Below are 22,618 nucleotides of genomic sequence, written 5' to 3'. Positions count from 1 at the left end.
GCTTATGCCTTCATTTGTACATAAAATTATCCACTCCATCCATCTTAATCTTGAAATCCTCGGCAGTTTATTTGTTTATGAATTCAATTCTATTTTTGTCCCTCAAACAAAAAAAAAAAAGATCCAAAGACACAGAGAAATAATTGAAGTCCGGTACAGAGTGAATGTCTATATCGCTACATTATCTCATGGATTGGGCATATGTGCTTTAATGGTTTAACTTATGCCGGTTGGAGTTTTTTTTTTTTTTTTTTTTTTTGTCAATATCCAAGACTTTTTTTTGAGTACAAACAGATGGTGGAATAAATAAAAAAGCGTATCAGTAGATTCAATTACCATTGAATTCGTTTTCGTTTCGCTGTGAGATCATTCTGTTGGATACACAATTCAATTCTCGAAACCAAATAATATCTTGAAGGCTTTAATTAAACCGAAAAAATGTATCTTATTGTTTTTTTTTTTTTATTGTTTTTAGTTAGCAAGTGTATGTCTTCCGCAAAAAATAATCATCATCAATCATCAACAACAATTATGTCAAATTAAGGATACTCAATAAATCAGTGTTCCAAAAAAAGGATATATAAATTAGCATATTAAAAAAATTTAAATAAAATACCAAAAAAAAAAAAAATGAAAAGGATTAAGTGGTCAGCGAGAAATCTCGCTTCGAGTGCGCTTTTAGTGTTTTTATTCATTTACAATGCTCCTTCATCAGATGCTGCTGTCCACGAAGAAACAACTTTTATGCCAGCTTTGGAATGCTATGATCCATATCGACGACCTCAGGTAAGTTAGCTATTGTTGTTACGAACAATTTACAATTACTTTAGATGGTAAATAATATACGATTGTGGTTTCGTATATAGAAAAGTAAATATTTAAATTGAAATTAGAATATGTTTGGTTAAGCCGATTCCCACCCAGTTTTATTATTTTTTTTTTTTTTAAGTTTTATGATCTCATCGGAAAAGATATTGCCTCGCAACCAAATATATATATATTTTTTATGTTAAATTTTATAGTCTGTCTTTCAATGAACTTTTTTTTGGTTCTTAAGGAAATATTTTTTTTTTTTTTTTGTATTTCACAAGTAGATTTTATTGAATGAAGATAATAAACCAAATGGTGGTGGTTAATGAACCACTCATATTTTTGGAGAAGACAGAATAGGGATACAGACGAAAACGTACTCTACACAGAGAAAAATATGACCCGCTAAAAACTAACAGATTGCCATATTGTTTTACCGTCCATACATTTCATAAGGAAATCTTATTAAAATCAACGATTAATAAGGTTTTTTTAAGGAGATTTCTTATTATTTTTATAAAGAAAACTTATTAAAATTTGACTGAAAAGTTGATTTTTTTTTTGCAACTTAGCACTAGAACAAAAATCGCGATCAATATTTCCATGGCAGGTTGGTTCAGGTGGTAAGGTGGGCGACTAATGATTTGAAGTCTCCAGTTCGATTCCCAGCCTGGTCATGGTTTTTTTATTTTTTTTGCAGATTTTAAAACAATAAGGAAAACCCGATTGTTTTAATAAGGTTTCCTTCTTGGATGAAAACCATAGAGAAATCTTATTGTTTTTGTTCTATTTTATGTGGTCTATTTTTCTCTGTGTACATTCACTTCATATTTTGTATGGGCTTTTATCATTTCATTACTCAGTTTTCTGAAAGAACCTTCTCAAGCATGAACATTCATCAATCGATAAGATTTTAAAGCCTGAAATATTGGTGGTCTAATGCATTCTGTGTAGAAGAGGTTACAAAATGATTTTCTAAATTCAATTTTTTAAAGTGTATTTAATATTATTAGCAGGACCTTAACCCTATTTCTTATTTTTAACTACCAAATTCGTAAAAAAAATGTAAATTAATGATTTTCATAGGATTCAAGAACAAAAGAAGAGAATAAAAGCATAAAAGAGATTTTTGGTCAAAATGTTAGAAGAATCACTACCACAGTATTTTGGAGGTTGTTCATGTTTTTAAAACATTTTAAGTTAATTCCTGAAAAAAGTGAATTTTTCAAAATTAAAAACTCTTTTTTTATTCAGTGATGAACTGCAATTTCAAAATTTATTTATAACACAATTAAAACTATACAAGGGTTTGTTTTATTGTTAAACTTGCGAATTGCGATATACCTACATAGGTACTAATAGGGCAAGTTTCGGATTCGAAAAACAATCTAACATGACCATAAATATGGTATAGAGAATACGAAAAAAATCGGTTCTGCAATTCTATATGTATTAGGGTGGGCCAAAATACAATTTTTTGGATTTTCAAAAATTCTCAGCGATTAAAAGGTGCTAAATGGGTCGGTTAGCTTATAAGTGAAATTTCATTTAATTATTTTAAGCCTATAAGTGCCTCCGGATTGTGGTTTCATTTTTGAAAAAAGCTGATTTTTGCCTAAAAATTACATACGCTTTGCTTAATTTATTATGATCTCATTTCTTATACAAGCTAATTCAAGAGGATTTGCCAAAAAGCTTAAGTGTGTAGGTTGGGTCAGGACAAGAAAAAAAAACGTTTTAGAGGGGGTTAATATTCGCCCCCGTTTACCCAAGAAGGGCAATTTTCTAAAAAAATGACTTAATTATGAAAAAATATTAGGTATTAAAAATTAACCGTTATACTTACAACAACATGTTATACCTTTTTGTTGAGCCCAAAATCTCTTTTTTATTTTGCTTTCAAATAAATCTATTTTATAAAACAGTTTTTGAAAAATTAATTTTCAAAATCAAAATTTTGAAAAAAAAAAATGTTTAAATTTGCGAACTAATTTTTTTTGTTTTAACTTTATGTGATTAAGTACTATTTAAGTTTTCAAAATTCAGTGCTCTTATTTGTTTTCAAGCAAAAACAGAAAACCGGATGCAAAAATGTTTTGTCGTTTTTGAGAAATTAAAAAAAACCAAAACTTCATTTTTCTAAGACTTGTTAATTAATTTATGAAACATTATATGTTTCTTTTATTATTTTTAAGGGAATACCACGCCTCCAAGGTGAAAATCTGAAGTTTGAATATGTTTCCTTTGCATTAACTAGAACTCTACCAAGTTTCAAGATTTTATTTTACTTTTTAATAAATGATATTAATTCTACCAAAATGGGTGGTTACCACGCCTCCTGAATGTAAAATCTCAATTTTTCAATTTTTTTCTTTAAATGTACTTCAAGATCCATGACCATAACAAGTTTCTATGAAAACTAGAAGTTTTCCATAATTTTTATCACTTGTTAGTTAGTATGTTAGTGAGTAAATCAGCTACTATTTTTGCGATTTTTGAAAGCCTTTTTCTCAGAAACTACTAATCCTACGTAGCTCAAAGTTTTTGAGGAGCATGATTTGGACTATGTTAACAAATAAAACGAGTTTGAAATGTTTGACATTATTGAAACAAAAGTTAGAATGGTTCGAAAGCGGCTTGAGTTGTTTCCTAAGAGTGTAGGACCAAAGTTCATAGAGAACTTGGCTGGGCAACCGGAGGCAGAAGATAAAGTCTGATTATAACCAAACTTTATATTATTGTTCTATTTACAGTTTGGCACCTTTTCATCACTGTGCCCGTAAAAAAATCAGCAAAAAAATTTCTCCATACATTTGTGACCCAGCCTAATATGTATGTGTCTGTCTGTGTGTCTGTCTATCTCTATCTTGCGCTAAAGCCTTAACCACTGAAGGGAATTACTTCAAACTTGATATTTAAAATGTCTTTGGTGATTTCCTAGAAGGGAAATTATTGAAATTGCCATCTGATTAAAATGTTAAAAATAGTTTTTCTCAAAAAAACGGCTCTACCGATTTTAATAATTATTATAAAAAATACAGGCAATGTGGACAATAAGGCCCTCCTTTTGAAATAAAATTAAAATTTGGACCGTAATTAACGGGATTTGGGCATATAACCGTTTTCTTGATTTCTGACTTTCTTCTCAACGACTAAACTGATTTCAAAGTGAAGATTCGACTTACAGGGAGTCGACTGTATTTCAAAAAAGTGCGTTTTTTTTTTTTTGTTTTTAATTTTAAATTTTATGTTGAAACATCGGTTTTTATTGAAAAATTGTTTTTAGAAAACTGTTGGAGATTTTTTATATGTAAAAAAAAACAATTTTTTTTTATAACGGCTCAAATTCAGGCACGAAGTTTGATCGATCACCATTTTGGTGTTTGAAGGCTCATCGTTTTGAATATTTCATTGTTCACATGGACGATAAGAAAAAATGGAAAATCATTGTAATAATCATTTAAATTATTTTCTTTAATTAAGAACTACTTCAAGATGGAATTTTTTTTTTTTTTTTGTATTCACTATTAATATATGTTTCATATATTTTTATTTTAGAAATAAAAAAAAAACTAAATATCTAAAAAAGATTATTTCTGATTTAAAACTACTTACAAGCAATTTTATATCTATTTATTCATTTATCATGTTAAGGAAAAACACACACTTATATTAGCAGGTTAGCTGCTTCACTTAAATCTCATATTATAATCTTTCAGTTTAGCTATTAAAAAAACAAAAAATTATTGTATTCTAATACCGAAATATGTTTACAATACTTTACACATGTTGATATTTTACACCATCAGCTAAATGCGGCCAAAGACCTTTGAGACTTTTTTCTTTATAATTGACAATATGAGCAACGATTCATCAGCCCACCATAGTCATTCTCATCCGATGTCAATCAGTGTTTCTTTAATGTCAGCAAAATGTCTAATGTTAGACAACTTAGTATAAAATATTTAATTCTGAGAATTAAATGACAAAAAAGTTTTGTTTTGCTGAGTCAAGGAAAATTGTTTTTATTTCTTTTCCTTGTAGGTATGTCAATGTTTGTACAGCAAAAAATTAAATAAATGTTGGAGTTTCTTGACCTTTTGCAGAAGAGAAAAAAAAATTGATTCAATATCAAATAATTTCAATTAAAATCTACTATGACATTTTGTTTAGCATGATTTATTTTTTAAATTCATTGTCAAATATTTAAAAATTAAAATCATGTTTAAATAAATTAGTTCTGGTGCAAAACTTTGATTTTAACAAAAAGTTGCAACAACCAAGCTGAGAACAAAATTTTTCAAACAACATTTCCCAGAACATGCTTTGCCACATGGTCCTGCACAAATTTAAAACAAACTTTCTTCGGTTTTGGTTTACATTTTTTTAAATGAAAATATTTATAGTATGTAACCAGTCAAAAAGTTTAAAAGTAAAAACTTTTGCCTTAAATAGCAAACCTCGTTAGAACCTACTCAAACAAGTCTGATACTCCCTGGAGTGTGTATGTTTTTAGTTGAGGGTGTTAGGTTGTTAAATTAACATATTTCCATAAATTAGGTGTTTTTAGCAGCATTTCCCAGGATTCATAAAAATGTACGAATTAAATAAAAAAATAAATAAGAAAGTCCCAAACAACATCATTTCCTTGTGATATAAAGTTAGTGCGAATTAAACACGAATATTAAAAGTAATTCGTTGTGGATTCCAGGAAATAATTGAACCCTCAGTTAAATTGGGAAAAAATGAAATTCAGTAACATGAGACCCGAATAATAAAAAAAAGTTAAAGTAGATCAAAAGAAACCTTATCATTTAATTGGATCTTTTCCTCAATACCTTAATTTATGCTTTTACGTGGTCTCCACTTTTCTCCTTCTAATAAATATTTATTCATTGAGATTTTATTTTTTTTGATGTACGAGAATGAGTTCTAAATTCCAATACTTACACAAAAAACTACGACTGATGTCGTTTTCATTGAGAAGAAATTTGATGCTTTCTTAATGAGTAAATAAATCTTCCCTCATAAAATACGGAATAACAATTATTTTTCTTATCAGGAGATTATGTTTGTTTGTGTGTGTGTTAGTGATTAAGTAAACCTCCTGCTGATTACTGACTCGCTATTTATGTAATTACTTGACTTGAGTAAAAAAAAAAAACTTTGATGTGTGTGGCTTTTGGACGGAAGTGCGTTATCTTCAATTCTGTAATGAAGCGCGTGACAAGTTTTTTGAACCAATTTCCTTGTTCAGAAAAGTAATTAAAATGAACCGATGCAAAGGAACTGTGAGAAGAAAAGTTATTATCAATTTTTTTTGCCTTAAATGCAATATTTCATTTTTAAATTACCATGACTTTAGCCTACATTATATTTATATTATTTAGGTCTGCTGAAGTTTTTAAGTTCTGCGTGGTTTGATGTGATTTTAAAGATTTTATGGGCAATTTTTGTAATCTGTATTGTATTCTATTGGTTGGCTATAGAGTCAGTTAAAGAACGATAATTTTACGTGGAAAACAGGTTATCAAAAAAAACAGGTGTCAAAAATAATGTAAAAAAATGTAATGTTAAACAAATACATAAATAAAAATCTGTTTTAATAATTAATGAAACACCGTTTTTTTTTATCACAAAAAATCACAAATCACTAAAAATCACAGATCACCAAAAAAGTGTGCCATCTGATTTCTTGTATGAAAAAGAATTTTTAGAAAAAAAAATTTTAAAATCGTTAAATCCGTTTTTTTTTAATAATTTTTTATATGTAGAATGCAATCTTTAATGACTTCAATCAACACTGAAAATAATAACTTTCGTAAAATTACGAAAATCGTTTCATAAACTACATTTTCGTTGGCCCAACGAAACTTTCGTTGGCTCAACGAAAATATGTAATTTTTCGTATTATGAAAACCTTCATCAATTAATGAAAACGCTTCATACAGTTTTTCTCCCTTTTCAAAGTCGAAAAATCCATTTTAATGAAAAGATTCATCACTTAACGAAGAATTTCATACTCATTTTAGAGAATAAAAAAAGAATTCGTTCATTACTTGATCAAAATTTTAATTGAGTAACGAAAAAATTCATCATCTTATGAAATTCAACATTAACTTACGAAAATCTTCATCAGTTTATGAAAATAAATAATTGGGTTATAAAAATTCTTCATAGACTAATGAAATTTTACATCAGCTTATGAAAAATTACATCAGTTATGCATACAGAGCACGCTGTATTTTCGTTTATTGTGTGATATTTCGCGTAGTCATAGTTTATATTCAAGCCCCAAAGTGTAAAGACCTATCACGTGAAATAAATACAAAAAATATTGTGTGATAAAAAAACTTAAAGTAATTATTTGAAAAGGAACAATAAATAATAGAAACAAACAATGAGAAAAATAAGTGATGTTTATAACAGCAAGCGATCAAGAAGCGGATCCTTACCAAGAGGTAAGGTACGGTTAGCTGGAGCTTGGACCATTTACTCCAGAAAATTATGAGATAGTAAGTATCATTCGGTTATTGTTTCCTATATTTTATAAAAAAAAATATTTTTGTCTCTTATAATATTCCAACTTTGTTTTGTTTTTCTCTATCTGTTTTCTTTCAGATTCCAAAGATGTCACCTAAAAAACTGTTCTAAAGGACACTAACTAAAAAAAAGTGTACGATAAAAACCACCATCAAAAACTCCCAGGAAGCTTTCATTGCAAGAGGTGAACGACCAGCTGAAACACCTCAAAAGCCGATCATCTAGCATCCCTGATAGAATTCGAAGGTATAAAATATTCATTTACCTCCTTCCTAAGAGGAGTTTAAAGTTTTAATTGTACCTAATTAATTTAATTTTTTATTCCATGTATTTAATTTGGGATGATTAAAAAATCAAATTCAAAATAACAAATGTTTTTTTTTTAATGGTTAAAAATTTTCGCTCCGCTCCAATTTCTCTGAATTTCAGGTTTTTCATTCCAAAATTTAGGGAAGAAAAATGAATGAAAAAATTCGTAGTCCTATGAAAAATTTCGTAGCCTTACGAAAAAATTCGTAGGCTTACGAAAATAAAGTAAGTATAATCTACTAAAAGTATAATTAATACAACGAAAAGTTTCGTTAGCTAACGAATATTTTTTCGTTATTTAATTAAAATTTTCATAAAATTAACGAAAAAATTCATTAAGTTACGAAAGTTCCTTGCATAGATTAATCAAAAAATTCATTGACTAACGAAAAATTTCATCGTGTTTAATTAAATTTTACGTTAATTGATGAAAAAGTTTCGTAAAGTGATGTAAAAATTCATTAATTCTCGATCAAAATTTTTTATTAAAAATTTCATTAAAATACGACAGTTTTCGTTAATTGATGAAGTTCTTCATTAACGTATGAAAACCATTTCGTTGAGCCAATTAAATTTTTCACCGGCTGAAAATTAATTAAATTTTCGTTGGCTCAACGAATTTTTTCGTTGCATTTACGTAAGGATTTGGTTCAGTGAAAAGATTGCATTCATTGACTTACATTTGAGACTTAGACTTCAAATTTTGCAATCACCAATCATTTTCCATGAAATGATTGCAATCTTTTTTTTTTCCCAATCAATTGACTGCATTCAAATGATTGCAGTCTTTTGGGACTGCATGCAGTCTTTGCATTCTTTTTGCAATCTTTCCATTCCTTGGCAGTCTTTGCATTCCTTGGCAGTCTTTTGCATTCATTTGCATTCCTTGGCAGTCTTTTGCATTCATTTGCAGTCTTTTGCATTCATTTGCATTCTTTTGAATTCTTTTGAATTCTTTTGCATTCTTTTGCATTCTTTTGCATTCTTTTTGCATTCTTTTGAATTCTTTTGAATTCTTTTGCATTCTTTTGCATTCTTTTTGCATTCTTTTGAATTCTTTTGCAGTCTTTTGCATTCATTTGCAGTCTTTTGCATTCTTTTGCATTCTTTTGCATTCTTTTTGCATTCTTTTGCCACACCCACACCAAACGTATGGATTTCACAAAAATTTTAACATTTTTTTAGTTCAAGGATGAACTTTAGTATCATTGTCTGTGCAGGAGTAATAGTACAGTCAAATACAGTGAAAAAGGGGTATGCATCGGAATGAATTCTAATAATAATATTTTTTTTTGCTTAATATCTTCGTTTTGGCATTCTATAACTTACCTCAAAAATCTCATGTTCGGAGGTCGTGATTTTTAAGGCCAAACCACAAAATTAAGATTTTGGAAATAAACAATAATAGACAATGGTATTATTCAATGATGAAAAAAAAACTAAAATCCAGGAAATCTGACGTCTCTAAAAAAAAGTTTTAACTCTTTTTCATCTTTCAACCTATATTATCAAAACACTTGCAAACTTACTACCAAAAAACCTTTAAAAATTATGGTAGAGTAACCAAATTTTGCATGAAGGCTTTTATATCCATTAATCATTAACAATCATAACAAAAACATATCTCTGAAATCATGTATCATATGTTTATATAATACCATTGTGGTTTGGCCTTAAAAATCACGACCTCCGAACATGAGATTTTTGAGGTAAGTTATAGAATGCCAAAACGAAGATATTAAGCAAAAAAAATATTATTATTAGAATTCATTCCGAGGCATACCAGTTTTTCACTGTATTTGACTGTACTATTACTCCTGCACAGACAATGATACTATATTTGAACTTAATTCTTAAAACTATCAAATTCATCCTTGAACTAAAAAAATGTTAAAATTTTTGTGAAATCCATACGTTTGGTGTGGGTGTGGCAAAAGAATGCAAAAAGAATGCAAAAGAATGCAAAAGAATGCAAAAGAATTCAAAAGAATGCAAAAGAATGCAAAAGAATTCAAAAGAATGCAAAAAGAATGCAAAAGAATGCAAAAGAATTCAAAAGAATTCAAAAGAATGCAAATGAATGCAAAAGACTGCAAATGAATGCAAAAGACTGCCAAGGAATGCAAATGAATGCAAAAAACTGCCAAGGAATGGAAAGATTGCAAAAAGAATGCAAAGACTGCATGCAGTCCCAAAAGACTGCAATCATTTGAATGCAGTCAATTGATTGGGGAAAAAAAAAGATTGCAATCATTTCATGGAAAATGATTGGTGATTGCAAAATTTGAAGTCTAAGTCTCAAGTGTAAGTCAATGAATGCAATCTTTTGTTGGAATTGTGTAACTGAATGGCAATGACTGCATTCACAAAAGATTGCATTCTTTTACAAGCCTGTCCACTAGTATATAAAAATTAATATAAAAAAGTTGGTATGATATTTTGAAGAAATAATTAATTTACACATAAAAAGGAAAATTAAAAATTTTTCACTATTCCGTTTTCAAAAAATTGATTAAAAAAAAAATTGAAGAATTTTTAAAAACCCAAAAATGTGTTTTTTGAAAGTTTTCTAAAATTTTAATATTACTTTTACTTAAAATCTTTTGTATTAAAATTTTCGTTGAAATCGGGTTGGTCTTGTACGAGATATTCAGAAACCAAAAAAACCCTTCTACGGCAGGTACCTACCGTTAATAACGGTACAAACAATATTTTTTTAATTCAAAAGTTGGCTCTTATGTGTAATACTATTTTTGAAAATAATTAACTTTTCTTTTTCCGTTATATGACGGGTACCTACCGTTAGTTTTGGTGCTAAAAAAAAAATTTCAATTTGTCCTCTTGGGAATCACCTAAGACTGTTAAGTACCATGTTTGTCGGACCCACTTTTTTGACATTCTCCATCATCGTCGTGTAATATTGTTATCTAGAATTCGATTTTTTTTTCGATTCCAAAACTTGCCCAATAGTACCTAACCTATATCGCAAGTAAAAATGATTTAAAAATTTATTAGTCTGGTTTTTTTCAAGACGTTATCACGTCAAAAATTGAAAACTTTGTTTTTGGAATTTTATTTTATCTTTTTTGTCCGTCGCTTTACCAACAATATTTTATTTGAGGTTCTAATTGCAAATTATGCAAATAGGATGTTTAGTGAAATCGGGTCAAGATGAATGTCCTGGATGAGGCATTTAAAAATAACTCGAATAGATACAGTTGAAAGTAAGGTTAAAAATCATCATCAAATATTTTGTTAGAACTAGTTTATTCTTTTCTATTCCTAGCGAAACACACTCCTTTCAATATTAAAATCCCTCTTGCTTAAATTGTTCAATTGTATAAATCTTTCTTTTCCACACCAAAAAACCAAACAAATTCGTTCTCTTATAATCACTGAACATTAAATTCACCACACAAAACTGGTTTCACTCAATAAAATATATACCCTCGTTCAAAGAATAAACCAAATCACTTTGGCCAACTGGACCGAACTTGAACCGCATCAGCTGGTGAAATGGTCCAACACTCATCCTAACCCCAAAAATTCTGCGAACTCCTTCGTCTAAGCCAATAAATATAAGAAAAAGCAAAAAAAAAGTTATAAAAACGAAAGTACCACACAATGTTCTCACCAATTCAACTGCTTCTTCTGGGAAAGCAGGGCAGGAATATAATGCTCGAATCCACTCGATAAATTTAACTCCCTCATCTCCAACACCAAAAAAAGAACTATGATACTACGTGTTTTATGGAGCATGCACTAAAGTGGATATAAGACTTGTGAAGTTGAAGGTGTTGTTGCTCCTTCGTATCATATCGAGACGACATTTTCGTTCAACTTCACTAAACATCTAATACAGCAACAGGATTTGGAGGAATTGTTTAGTGTGGTAGTATGAGTAGTGGCAGTGCTTTTTTTTCAAATTTAGTGCCGAAAATTCCTGTTTTCTTTTTGTCCGTTGATCATGGAATCGACATAAATTCTGTATAAAAGTCACGTAACCAACAAATAGGGGATATAATTTCAGTTTATATAACCTCTCATCTCTGGTTTAAGGAAACAAACATCAATCTGTTTGCTTATGTTGTTGACTGATTTACTCGTAGCACAATAAACTCACACTACAATTATTTTGGCCGATATAATTTGGGACCTTCGTTTGATTAATGCTTTAATATATATTTTTAATTTACGATTTATGTCGTAAATGATATTTATTCTATAAGAGTTTTTACACATTCTCCCCACAAAAGTTATCTAATTTATTATTTATTGAAGAAAAGAGATTGGATATTAAAGTTTTGCAAGTGCATGGAACTAAAAATTACCAAAGTGACGTAACTCCTTTATAAATAAACTGAGTCCCATACAATGGGCCTCCTTAAGCCAGTATTGCATTGTCAATTGAATTTTCCAACGTCACCTTTCTAAAAAAAATCAAATGGTCAAGAACTCTATTTAAATGCAAAAAACAACTAAGAACAATTAGTTTTAGAGCATTTAAAAAAAGTCCCTGGATCAATTTTGAGTATAGCACCTAGCCCTGCGTAGAAACACTTATTTTTTCAAAACAAAATTTTAACAAGTGGGTAAAAATGACCCTGGCCGAAATCTTTCGCAGTTATTTCATTCATGAATGAAACTGGACCAAAAACTCAGAATTTTGAAAAAAAAAAAATGTATTAAAAAAATTTTAAAATTATCGTCTTTAAAACTTTTTCGTAATGAAATATGCAATTTATTTTAAAAAATTGTTTGGTCATATTGATTGATATTTGAACTCATAAAAGGAAATGTATAACAGTTTTTGAAAATAATTAAAAAGTAGGTATTTCATTTTCGTAGAACTTTTTTAATAGAAGTTTTTGATAAATATTTTAACTTTTCTTTTTGTTTTTCAAAGTTCAACATTTAAATAGAAAGTTATTTTTTCTTCATTCAACAGCCCTGATTGTTGAAAGGCTAAATAGCAAAAGTTTGAATGTCTTATTTGTCTTAGAGAAAATCAATAATTTCAATACAAAAATTCAGTTATTATCAAAAAAATCTAATGAAGTAAAAATAAATAAAAGAAATTCGTAAAAATTGTAATCGTAATTTTCGCTGTTTTCGAGGTTATGTTTTTATGTGAAGTAATTCATTACGGTGCCTATAAGAACTGGTTTTATCTTTCAAAAAATGTTTAAATATTTCCGGTATCTCTTTTACCGCCCGAGATATTTAAAATTTAAATAGCGGTCTTTGAATCAGAAACAACACTAGCCAACCAAATTAAACTTTTTTTGCCACAAGAACCAAAATACACTTTTTTAGAGGTTTTTGGGTTGCTGAACTTGAATCCGCAGTCCGAAAAATTCCATTAGCCTTCGTTCTTGAAATATTAGTGTTATAAACTGCAAAAAAGGATTTTTTACAACGGTTATATTTCAAGAACGAGGCCAACAGAATTTTTCTGATTGCGGATTCGAGGTCAGCAACCCAAAAACATCTCGAAAAGTATATTTTGGTTCTTGTGGCAATAATTCTGTGATCAGTGACTTTAACTTTAGATTAAGTTTAGTTTCTCTTTGGCTTATTAACTGAAACTTAAGATATCTCGAGCAATAAAAGAGTTTTTGAAAGAAGAATATCTGTTCTTATAATCACCCTTACAAATTTGTTTATAATGAACTACCCCGCATAAAAATAGAACCTTGAAAACAGCCAAAATCACGTTTTTTAGCATTTTATAAAGATAATATTTCAAAAACGGAGGCCAATCAAATTTTTCTGACTTCAGATTCGAGTTCTGCACATCAAAAACCTCTAGAATATATTGGTTCTTGTGGCAAAAAAAAAGTTCAATTTTGTTCACCAGTTATATTTTAGCTCCTCAACATGATTCAAATAAATCTAAAAAAATACCACTTTTTCGTTTCTTTCTTTTTTTTTTAGAAATGTATGCCCGAATTCGTAAATGCTGCATATCAGTTGCAATTCCAAGCGACAAATACCTGCGGTGAAACAGACAATAATCTGTTCTGCATTCAAACAATCTACTCCAACAAAAAGAGTTGCGAGTTTTGCAGGTTAGTATATCAGTTTTTGTTGTTATTATTGTTGTTTGAACGCATTATGAATCAGCATAGAACCATAACTAACCAACAGCTTTATAATAATTCTCATTGCACAGAGCAGGAGACCATGACCCCTCGTACCTGACGGACCTGCACGATCCACAAAATCCAACATGGTGGCAGTCGGAGACAATGCGACAGGGTATTCAATATCCCAACCATGTTAATCTGACTCTTCATCTAGGTGAGATCTTAACCTACTTTCGGTCGTGTTTTATTCTTCCATTTTTCGAATGATACATGAATCCATCTACTTTCCATGTTTACAGGCAAAGCATTCGATATCACTTATGTTCGTTTGCTGTTCCGCTCACCAAGGCCAGAATCATTTGCCATCTACAAGAGAAGTTCCGAAGATGGACCCTGGGTTCCATACCAGTACTACAGTGCGACTTGTCGTGACACTTATGGACTCCCAGACTCACGCTCGATTGCAACTGGAGACATCGAAGCACGTGCTTGGTGCACAAGCGACTACAGTGACATCTCACCGCTGAGGGATGGTGAAATTGCTTTCTCTACCCTTGAAGGCCGTCCCAGTGGTATTTATTTTGAAAGGAGTTCAGAAATTCAGGTAATTCCTTCTGTCCAGTGCCAATCCAACCCAACCACAATCTTTCATGCAACTCTTTCCATAGCAATGGGTAACCGCAACTGACTTGAGAATCACTTTGGATCGTCTAAACACCTTTGGTGACGAAGTGTTTGGCGACGCACAAGTCTTGCAATCGTACTTCTATGCCATTTCTGATATTGCTGTCGGTGCACGTTGCAAGTGCAATGGTCATGCTAGCAAATGCGTCCCTAGCACCGGTTTGCACGGCGAACACAAGTTGGTGTGCGAATGTCGCCACAATACCGATGGACCAGACTGTGACAAGTGTCTGCCATTGTACAATGACGTTAAATGGAAGATGGCCACCTCGCAAGATGTCAACGAGTGCAAGGGTAAGAGCAATAGCAAGAAGAATTGATTTGGTATAGAATTTTGTGTGCAATCTGATGCGTAAAGCCCTTTTGGCACAATAGAAAGACAGTAAGATAGACAGGCAGACATAAAGCAGCAGCAACCGGATATGATGGGGTTTCCTTTTATGACAACAACGACAACAAGAGAAATAGAGATACGTTTGTGATAAAAGAAAAGTTATAAACCGTTATGTAAGATAGTAGTTATTATATGGCTAAGGAATTTAATTCGTTTTTTTTTTTTGTACTATCGATCGTTATATTCTCGGGGATGAGATGAAGATGAAGACTGCACACATCTTGCCAATAGAAATTGCATTAGATTGAAATTGGATTTAGTTATCGATTGGCCGAGATGGCATTGAGTTTAGTTTTATTGTGGTGGTTTTTTGTGAAATGTGCTTTTGGCCAATATTGGGATTATGAGACAAATAAAATTCATACTTATTCGTCGTGGTATTCTGTGATATGTAAGATATTAATTCATCAAAACTTTTGATATAATTTTGAAATAGTTGCGAACCAGATTTTGTAGTAAAATATTCCATTGGTATTTTAGTAAAAAAATTTATACAGTTTGCATTGGGTTTTAATTAAAAGCCAGAAAAGTGGACTATTTTCAATAGAATCAGGCAATTACAAGCTGAATAAAGGAATTTAAGATCTGTTTAGTTATCAACAACATTTGATTTCTTTTATTATACGGATTTTAAGAATACAAACATTTAAATTGTTGAAGCTCTTATTTCAAAATTCGTTTTCGAAAAAAAATGTATAGGTACGTTAAATTAATTTTATAAACATAAAAAAAATTGTTGCTAAATACTTAAAATAGTTAAAATAGTTTTGTAGTTTAGTTTTATAAGGGGTCGAATATAGAAATTCAATTATATAAACGAAATGTTATGAACTTCTGAAATAAATATATCGCACGTTGAGACAAATCAACAAGAAGTAGTACCTTAGTGTCGATTTTGATTATGTAGGATATTCGAGTTCGCTAGGTCAAGATCTACATTCGTACCAAATAGTATGGCTCTACCTGTAAAACTCGCAGCTAGAGAGCAGAAGTTTCGTAACTAAATTCATCTGTTTAAATTGGAATGATTTTCTTATTTTAATTCTCATGAAAAATGGTGTTTTTTGAGTTGTGCCACTATCTGATACCTATTTAAAAATTAAAATATTAAAATTAAAGAAAAAGGAGAATCTACACATTTGCACCGATTTCCAATGTAGTTAATCCGTACCAAACATTTTTTAAATCATTGATCCTTAGTAATGGATCCGAATTTAGCAAAACTCTATAAAACATACATATTACCTCCAAATTAAAAAGTGCTATGATTTTAAAATGACTTTTGGTCATGCATATGAACCTGTGCTGTAAGAATTTCCTAAACTATAATCCCAAGTTATGCACATAAAGATTTTTAAATAGGTAATTTCTTTAACGGATTTTTAAATCTTGTACATTTTTCAGAGAAAAGTAGTTCTTTCCAACGATGTGCATTTATTTTTAGCCTAAGATAATAAGGAAACACTTTTTAAATGATATTTGAAATGAACAGATTTTTGTACAATTTTCACAATTTAATTTATGTTTTTCAGTTGATTTGTTTTTGCAAAGCACTTTTTATCAATCAATGAAAAATTGTAGAAGTTAAAATTTTTTAAAAGACGGGCTTTATGAAAATTAAATATGAATTAAATTTTGTATTTTTGGTATTTATTATTCTGTTTTTCAAAATTGATTTAATCCAAAATTCTGTTTTTTAAAACAGATGATCAGAAAATCAGAAAACTTAATGGATTAACCGAATTTTGAAAAACAGAATTTTGGATTAAATGAATTTTGAAAAATAGAATTATAGATAAAAAAATTCATGTATTATTTTCTTCATAGCACTTACAGAATTTTGTATTAACAGAATTTTAGAATACATAATTTTGGAAATCCGGAATTTGGCAAAAACAGAATTTTAACCCCAACTCAAATTAAATTGTTTAGGTTTAAATTAGATGTTAAATTAGGTGCTCCATTACTTTTAGACAAAAATAATTAAAACTTTAAATGAAGTTAGCAGAGCAACTACTTGTATAAAAATCGTATTTGGTTAATAGTATTTAGTAGGTGCTTATTATTTGCCAACCCAAAAAAAAACAATTTAAACTAAATTTTGTTTTAGGCACTTTCAAAAAAATATTTTGGATATTTGACTAACCAATTTTCCGAAGCATTAAGGTTTTCGCGTTGGCGTTTTCGAGAACGCCAACTCTTAGAAAGGGTTTTACAAATCGACGGTTAAACTTCATAATCTCGTAAGTCGTTTTTGCAATTTTTTCAGAAATCAAAAAACAATATGTTGTGTTTCTTGTTTTTGTATGGGATCTATCAATACGAGCTTTTGTATTTCGTCATTCCTGAAAAATGTTCAAAACAACATTGTTGAACTGAATATACCAAAAGATAGCTCTGAATTTTCTGAATTGTTTGCATTAATAATATTTTTTCGAATATTTTGACTTACGAGGTTATGAAGTTTAACCGTCGAAATTTGATTTTTGAAAAATTCAAAAATATGCTTTCCTTATGAAATTTTTGTTGAAAACAGTTAAGTCGCTTACGAGAAAGTGAGTAATCAAGAAAATGGTTCCATGACTGTGACAAGAAGACCGTAAAATTAAAAATATTTAAATTCGCTAATTTCGAAAAACACAATTTTGGATTTTATAAAAAAAAAATCAATAAATTTTTTTTTTTTTGAAAAAATCAATTTTTGTTAAAATTAGTCCTAAAAATTATCGAAACTCTGTTTTCATGTATCTTTTAATTATTATTTCTTTGGTATAATTTTAAAATATTTTATTTTTAAGTCACTAAGAAAAAATATAAATAATTAAAAACTTACCTATAAATACTAATTGCACTTTTAAATGTATGAGGGAATAACTCCAACTTTCACTAGATAAAAAATTTGCAGCGTTTTTTTTCTCACACAATTCTTCCAATTCATTTTCAGCTTGTAACTGCAACAATTACTCTGATAAATGCTTCTTTGACGAACACCTTTACAACACCACCGGCCATGGTGGTCATTGTTTGGATTGTCGTGAAAACCGTGACGGGGCAAATTGTGAACGTTGTAAGGAGAATTTCTACATGCGAGAAGATGGCTATTGTATTCATTGCCAGTGTAATTCTGTTGGTAAGACTTAACTCCAAACTATCCTCAACTCCTTTAAAAATTGATTTTCCATTCTAGGATCCCGATCCCTCCAATGTAACAGTGAAGGTAAATGTCAGTGCAAACCTGGAGTAACCGGTGATAAATGTGATCGTTGTGACAACAATTACTACCAATTCGGTCCACATGGTTGCCAACCCTGTGGTTGTGATCCAAGAGGTTCATTCAGGGACGTACCCTCCTGCGATGCTGAAAACGGTATCTGCCGCTGCAAAGAGAACGTTGAAGGCAAACGTTGTAACGAATGTAAACCTGGCTTCTTTAATCTTGACATTACCAACCGATTTGGTTGTACCCCTTGCTTCTGTTACGGTCACACTTCAGAGTGTCAAAGTGCCCCAGGTTATTCAGTCGTCTCAGTAGCTTCAAAATTCAACAAACACAAAGAACACTGGACAGCAGTTGATATCTACAACCGTCCAGCCGACATCAAATACAACCAATACAGTCAAAGTGTTGGAACAACAGCTCAAGGCAATGAATTTATTTACTTTATGGCTCCCGAACGGTTTTTGGGTGATCAAAGAGCTTCATACAATCGCATGTTAAGTTTTAAGTTGCAATTGGTTGGACAAGTTGGTCCAAGCACAAGTGCCAGTGATATAGTTCTGGAAGGTGCCGGAACCAAGATTTCGCTACCAATATTTGCCCAAAATAACGGTATGCCAGATCAAACTGCCAAAGCTTACTCATTCCAATTAAACGAACACACCGATTATCAATGGCAACCGAGTCAATCAGCTCGAGGATTCTTATCGATTTTGAGCAATCTCACAGCGATTAAAATCCGTGCCACTTATTCAGTCCAAGGTGAGGCCATTTTGGATGATGTTGAATTACAGAGCGCCCATCGTGGTGCTGCTGGACAACCAGCGACCTGGATTGAACAGTGTACATGTCCGGAGGGTTATTTGGGACAGTTCTGTGAGTCTTGTGCTCCTGGTTACCGACACAGCCCTGCTAAAGGAGGACCATTCATGCCTTGTATTCCATGTGACTGCAACAAACACGCTGAAATCTGTGATTCCGAGACTGGTCGGTGTATCTGTCAGCACAATACCGCTGGCGACACTTGTGACCAGTGTGCTAAGGGCTATTATGGAAATGCTCTCGAAGGAACCCAATACGATTGCAAACGTTGTCCTTGTCCCGATGATGGTGCTTGTATTCAAATCAATGGTGACACAGTAATTTGTATCGAGTGTCCCGTTGGATACTTTGGAGCCCGCTGTGAACAGTGTTCAGATGGATTCTTCGGTGATCCCACCGGTCTTCTGGGAGAAGTTCAAGTTTGCAAAGCTTGTGACTGCAATGGCAATGTCGATCCAAATGCTGTTGGAAATTGTGACCGTACAACTGGAGAGTGTCTAAAGTGTACCCACAACACAGCTGGCAAGCACTGTGACGAGTGTCTTCCGGGACACTTTGGAGACCCTTTGGCTCTTCCCCATGGACAGTGTGACAGATGTTCTTGCTATCCACGTGGAACTGAACAAAACGACAAAGGTATTTCCCAGTGTGACCAAGTCACTGGAAACTGTCACTGCAAACCGAATGTTATCGGGCGTGACTGTAACGAATGTCAACCCGGATTCTTTAATATCGTCTCAGGAAACGGTTGCGAGAGCTGCAGTTGTGATCCGATTGGAAGTTACAACTCGACATGTGACAAGTTTACTGGAAACTGTTACTGCAAACCCGGTGTTGTGGGGCAACATTGTGACCAATGTGACTTGTATTACTATGGATTCTCCAGTGAGGGCTGTAAGTCATGTGAATGTGATGAAAGTGGTTCAAAGGGATTCCAATGTGATCAAAATGGACAGTGTCCTTGTAATGACAATGTCGAAGGACGTCGCTGTGATCGATGCAAAGAGAACAAGTTTGATCGTCATAAGGGCTGTGTAGACTGTCCGGCTTGCTATAACCTTGTTCAAGATGCTGCCAACGATCACCGAGCTAAGTTACGAAATCTGAGTCAGACACTTGATGACATTGCCAGGACTCCAGTGACCAATGACGATGAGTTCGAGTCAAAGTTACAAGTTGTCCAAGAAAAGGTTGACATATTGCTAGCTGATGCCAAGTCTGCAGCTGGAGAAGGAGACAAGACCTTGTTGGAACGATTGAATGATTTACACGATCGTTTGGATACAGTTCGAGATCATCTCGAATCAGCTGACAGCTTGCAAAGTAATGCCAATACTGAGATTGAAAAAGCTCAACAGAATTATACGATTGCACATAATATCATCGAAGATGCTAAGAATGAACTTCAGGTAAGAGCTTCTTAATTGTGTAAGCTTTGAATTTTTAAGTTAAGAAGAAATTTTTCAGACCGCGTTGAACTTGTTGACTGATGAAGGTCAAGTAGCCTTGGGAAGAGCCAAGAACAAGTCGGTAGAATTTGGAGAACAATCTCAGCAGATTAGTGGAATTTCCAGGGAAGCTCGAGCTTTGGCTGATAAGTTGGAGTCTCAGGCACAGTTTGATTTGAAAAATGCCAAAGATGCCAATGATGCTATTGCCAAGGCTCATGATTTGGCTAAGGCTGCTATAACATTGCAACAAAAAGTCACGTAAGTTTAATTTATTTTTTTAGGATTCCCAAGATCTCTAAGAGTTTTATTAAATTTTTTCCTGCAGAGATGAGCTTCGTACTGAGGTTGGTCTAGAATTGGCTACAGTGAAGACGAATTTAGGTCAAGTTTCTCAATATACCAAGGATGCCTTGAAAAAGGCTAATGAAGTTTATGATTCAGCTTTGACATTGTTGACCGATGTTAATGGCCTTCAATCGCCTGATATTGATATTGCTGAACTTAAGCGGAAGGCAATGGAAGCTAATGAAAAGGTAGGCTCAAGTTTTGAGAAATAGTTCAAGACCTTCTAATCATCGAACTTATGAATTCTTACAGGCAAATCAGCTGATAGAACGTGTAAATGAAGTATCAAACAGTAATGGAGAGATTTTTGCTAATTTCGAAGAAGAACAAAATTTGGCAGAAACCCTTTTAGAAAGGTAAGTCTGCATTATGTCTTGAAAAAGCTATTTGTTTACCAAAAAATTTTATCACAGAGCAACCGTTCAAAAACTTGACGACATCAGCCTCTTAGAAAGAGCTAAGGCTGCCTTTGGTAATGCAACTCATGCCGTTGAACAGGGTGACAATACCTTGAAGGAAGCTAATAACACCTATCACACTCTTGCCCGTAAGTTTTTTTTAAGTTTTTAAAGGCTATAAGCTAAAAAGTTTCTTTTTTCCAGGTTTCCAAACTGATGTACAAAAGTCTTCAGAGAAAGCTGCCTTGGCACTTAGAACTGTGCCTGGTATTCAAACAGAAATTGCAAATGCTGAAACTTTGATCAAGCAAGCTGATGAAGTAAGCATTATTTAAAACAGTCTTGAATTCTATTTTAATCCTTATTTTTTTTAGGCTTTGACAGGAGCAAATAAGAATGCTAATGAAGCCAAGACTAATGCACAAGAAGCCCAAGAGAAATATGCTGAACAAGCTTCAAAGGTAAGTTTTTTTTTTAATATAAAGTAAGTGTGAATTATAAGACTAAATGGTAATTTCTTCAATTTTTCTACAGGACGCTGAAATAATTCGTAAAAAGGCAAATGACACTAAGGTGAACGCTCGAAAGCTACGTGACGAAGCTGATCAATTGAACCATAGGGTAAAAGTGACCGAAACAGACATTACTAAACTGGAAGAATTGTCCAGCAAGGACGATACTCTTGTGGATGATGCTAAACGAAAGGTAAGACCTCAACTTTTAAGGATTGTTTTAAGCTAATTTTTGGTTATTTTAGGTGGGACAAGCTAAGGCTGATACCTTAGAAGCTCAGAAGAAAATCAACAAAGCTGTTGGTGACCTCAACTCGATTAAAGACGAGTTGGAGAATCTTACAGACATCAATACTGACGACTTGGATGATTTAGGTAGACACAATTTAATATTTTTTTTGTTACAATTTTCTCAATTTTTCTTGTAATTTTCTAGAGAGTCGCCTTGATGTAGTTGAAAAAGAGCTCAACCGAGCTAATCTAACCAGCCGAATTGAAAAATTCCGTGAAATGAGAAATCAACAGAATAAATCTGTTGACAAATACGAAAAAGAGTTGTCACAACTTCAAGCTGAAGTTCTAAATATCAAGGCGATATCAAATTCATTGCCACCCGATTGTTATGTACGAAATAAACTTGAACCATAAGCATTAAGTTTAAATTTAAAAATAAAAAAACTGTAACGAAAATAATTTTTAAAAAATGTCATAATTCCCAAATAGAGTGTCATCCGTTGTGCCTTACACAAGTTTTTTTTTTTTTTTATTCAAGCATTAAAAACAAAATATAATAAAAATATTAAATAATAATTATGCCTTAAGCCAAATATTGCACAACTTTAATTTATTTAATAAAAAAAAAAAACGATAAACATAAAACAGAAAATTAAAATATTATTTTTTCCATTTCACACCACTTTCTATACCTAATATAGCTGCCATAAATATTTTTTTTATAATATTATAATATTGACATCAATACCAACAGTACCAGTTCTTATGTGTATTTCTCCCTTCATCTAAAATCCTTTATACTCTACTCAG

General features: G+C 31.7%; 1 protein-coding gene across 1 annotated transcript; it reads left to right on the top strand.

Annotated features, from left to right (window-relative positions):
* Positions 1-504: 504 nt before the first annotated feature.
* Positions 505-22,327, top strand: LOC129909135 (laminin subunit gamma-1). Its single transcript, XM_055986107.1, has 16 exons — positions 505-786; positions 13,600-13,733; positions 13,838-13,965; positions 14,051-14,355; positions 14,420-14,729; positions 17,774-17,959; positions 18,017-20,277; positions 20,336-20,577; positions 20,645-20,852; positions 20,917-21,020; positions 21,078-21,211; positions 21,267-21,382; positions 21,437-21,523; positions 21,597-21,767; positions 21,820-21,949; positions 22,011-22,327. The coding sequence occupies exons 1-16, from the start codon at positions 631-633 to the stop codon at positions 22,220-22,222; spliced, it is 4,884 nt and encodes a 1,627-aa protein (XP_055842082.1). The 5' UTR covers positions 505-630; the 3' UTR covers positions 22,223-22,327.
* The last annotated feature ends 291 nt before the right edge of the window (positions 22,328-22,618 follow it).

Source organism: Episyrphus balteatus, chromosome 2 (genome assembly GCF_945859705.1).
Source record: "Episyrphus balteatus chromosome 2, idEpiBalt1.1, whole genome shotgun sequence".
NCBI lineage: Eukaryota > Metazoa > Arthropoda > Insecta > Diptera > Syrphidae > Episyrphus > Episyrphus balteatus.
The sequence above is the reverse complement of the archived record's forward strand: the minus strand, read 5'-3'. Positions and strand labels throughout refer to the sequence as shown.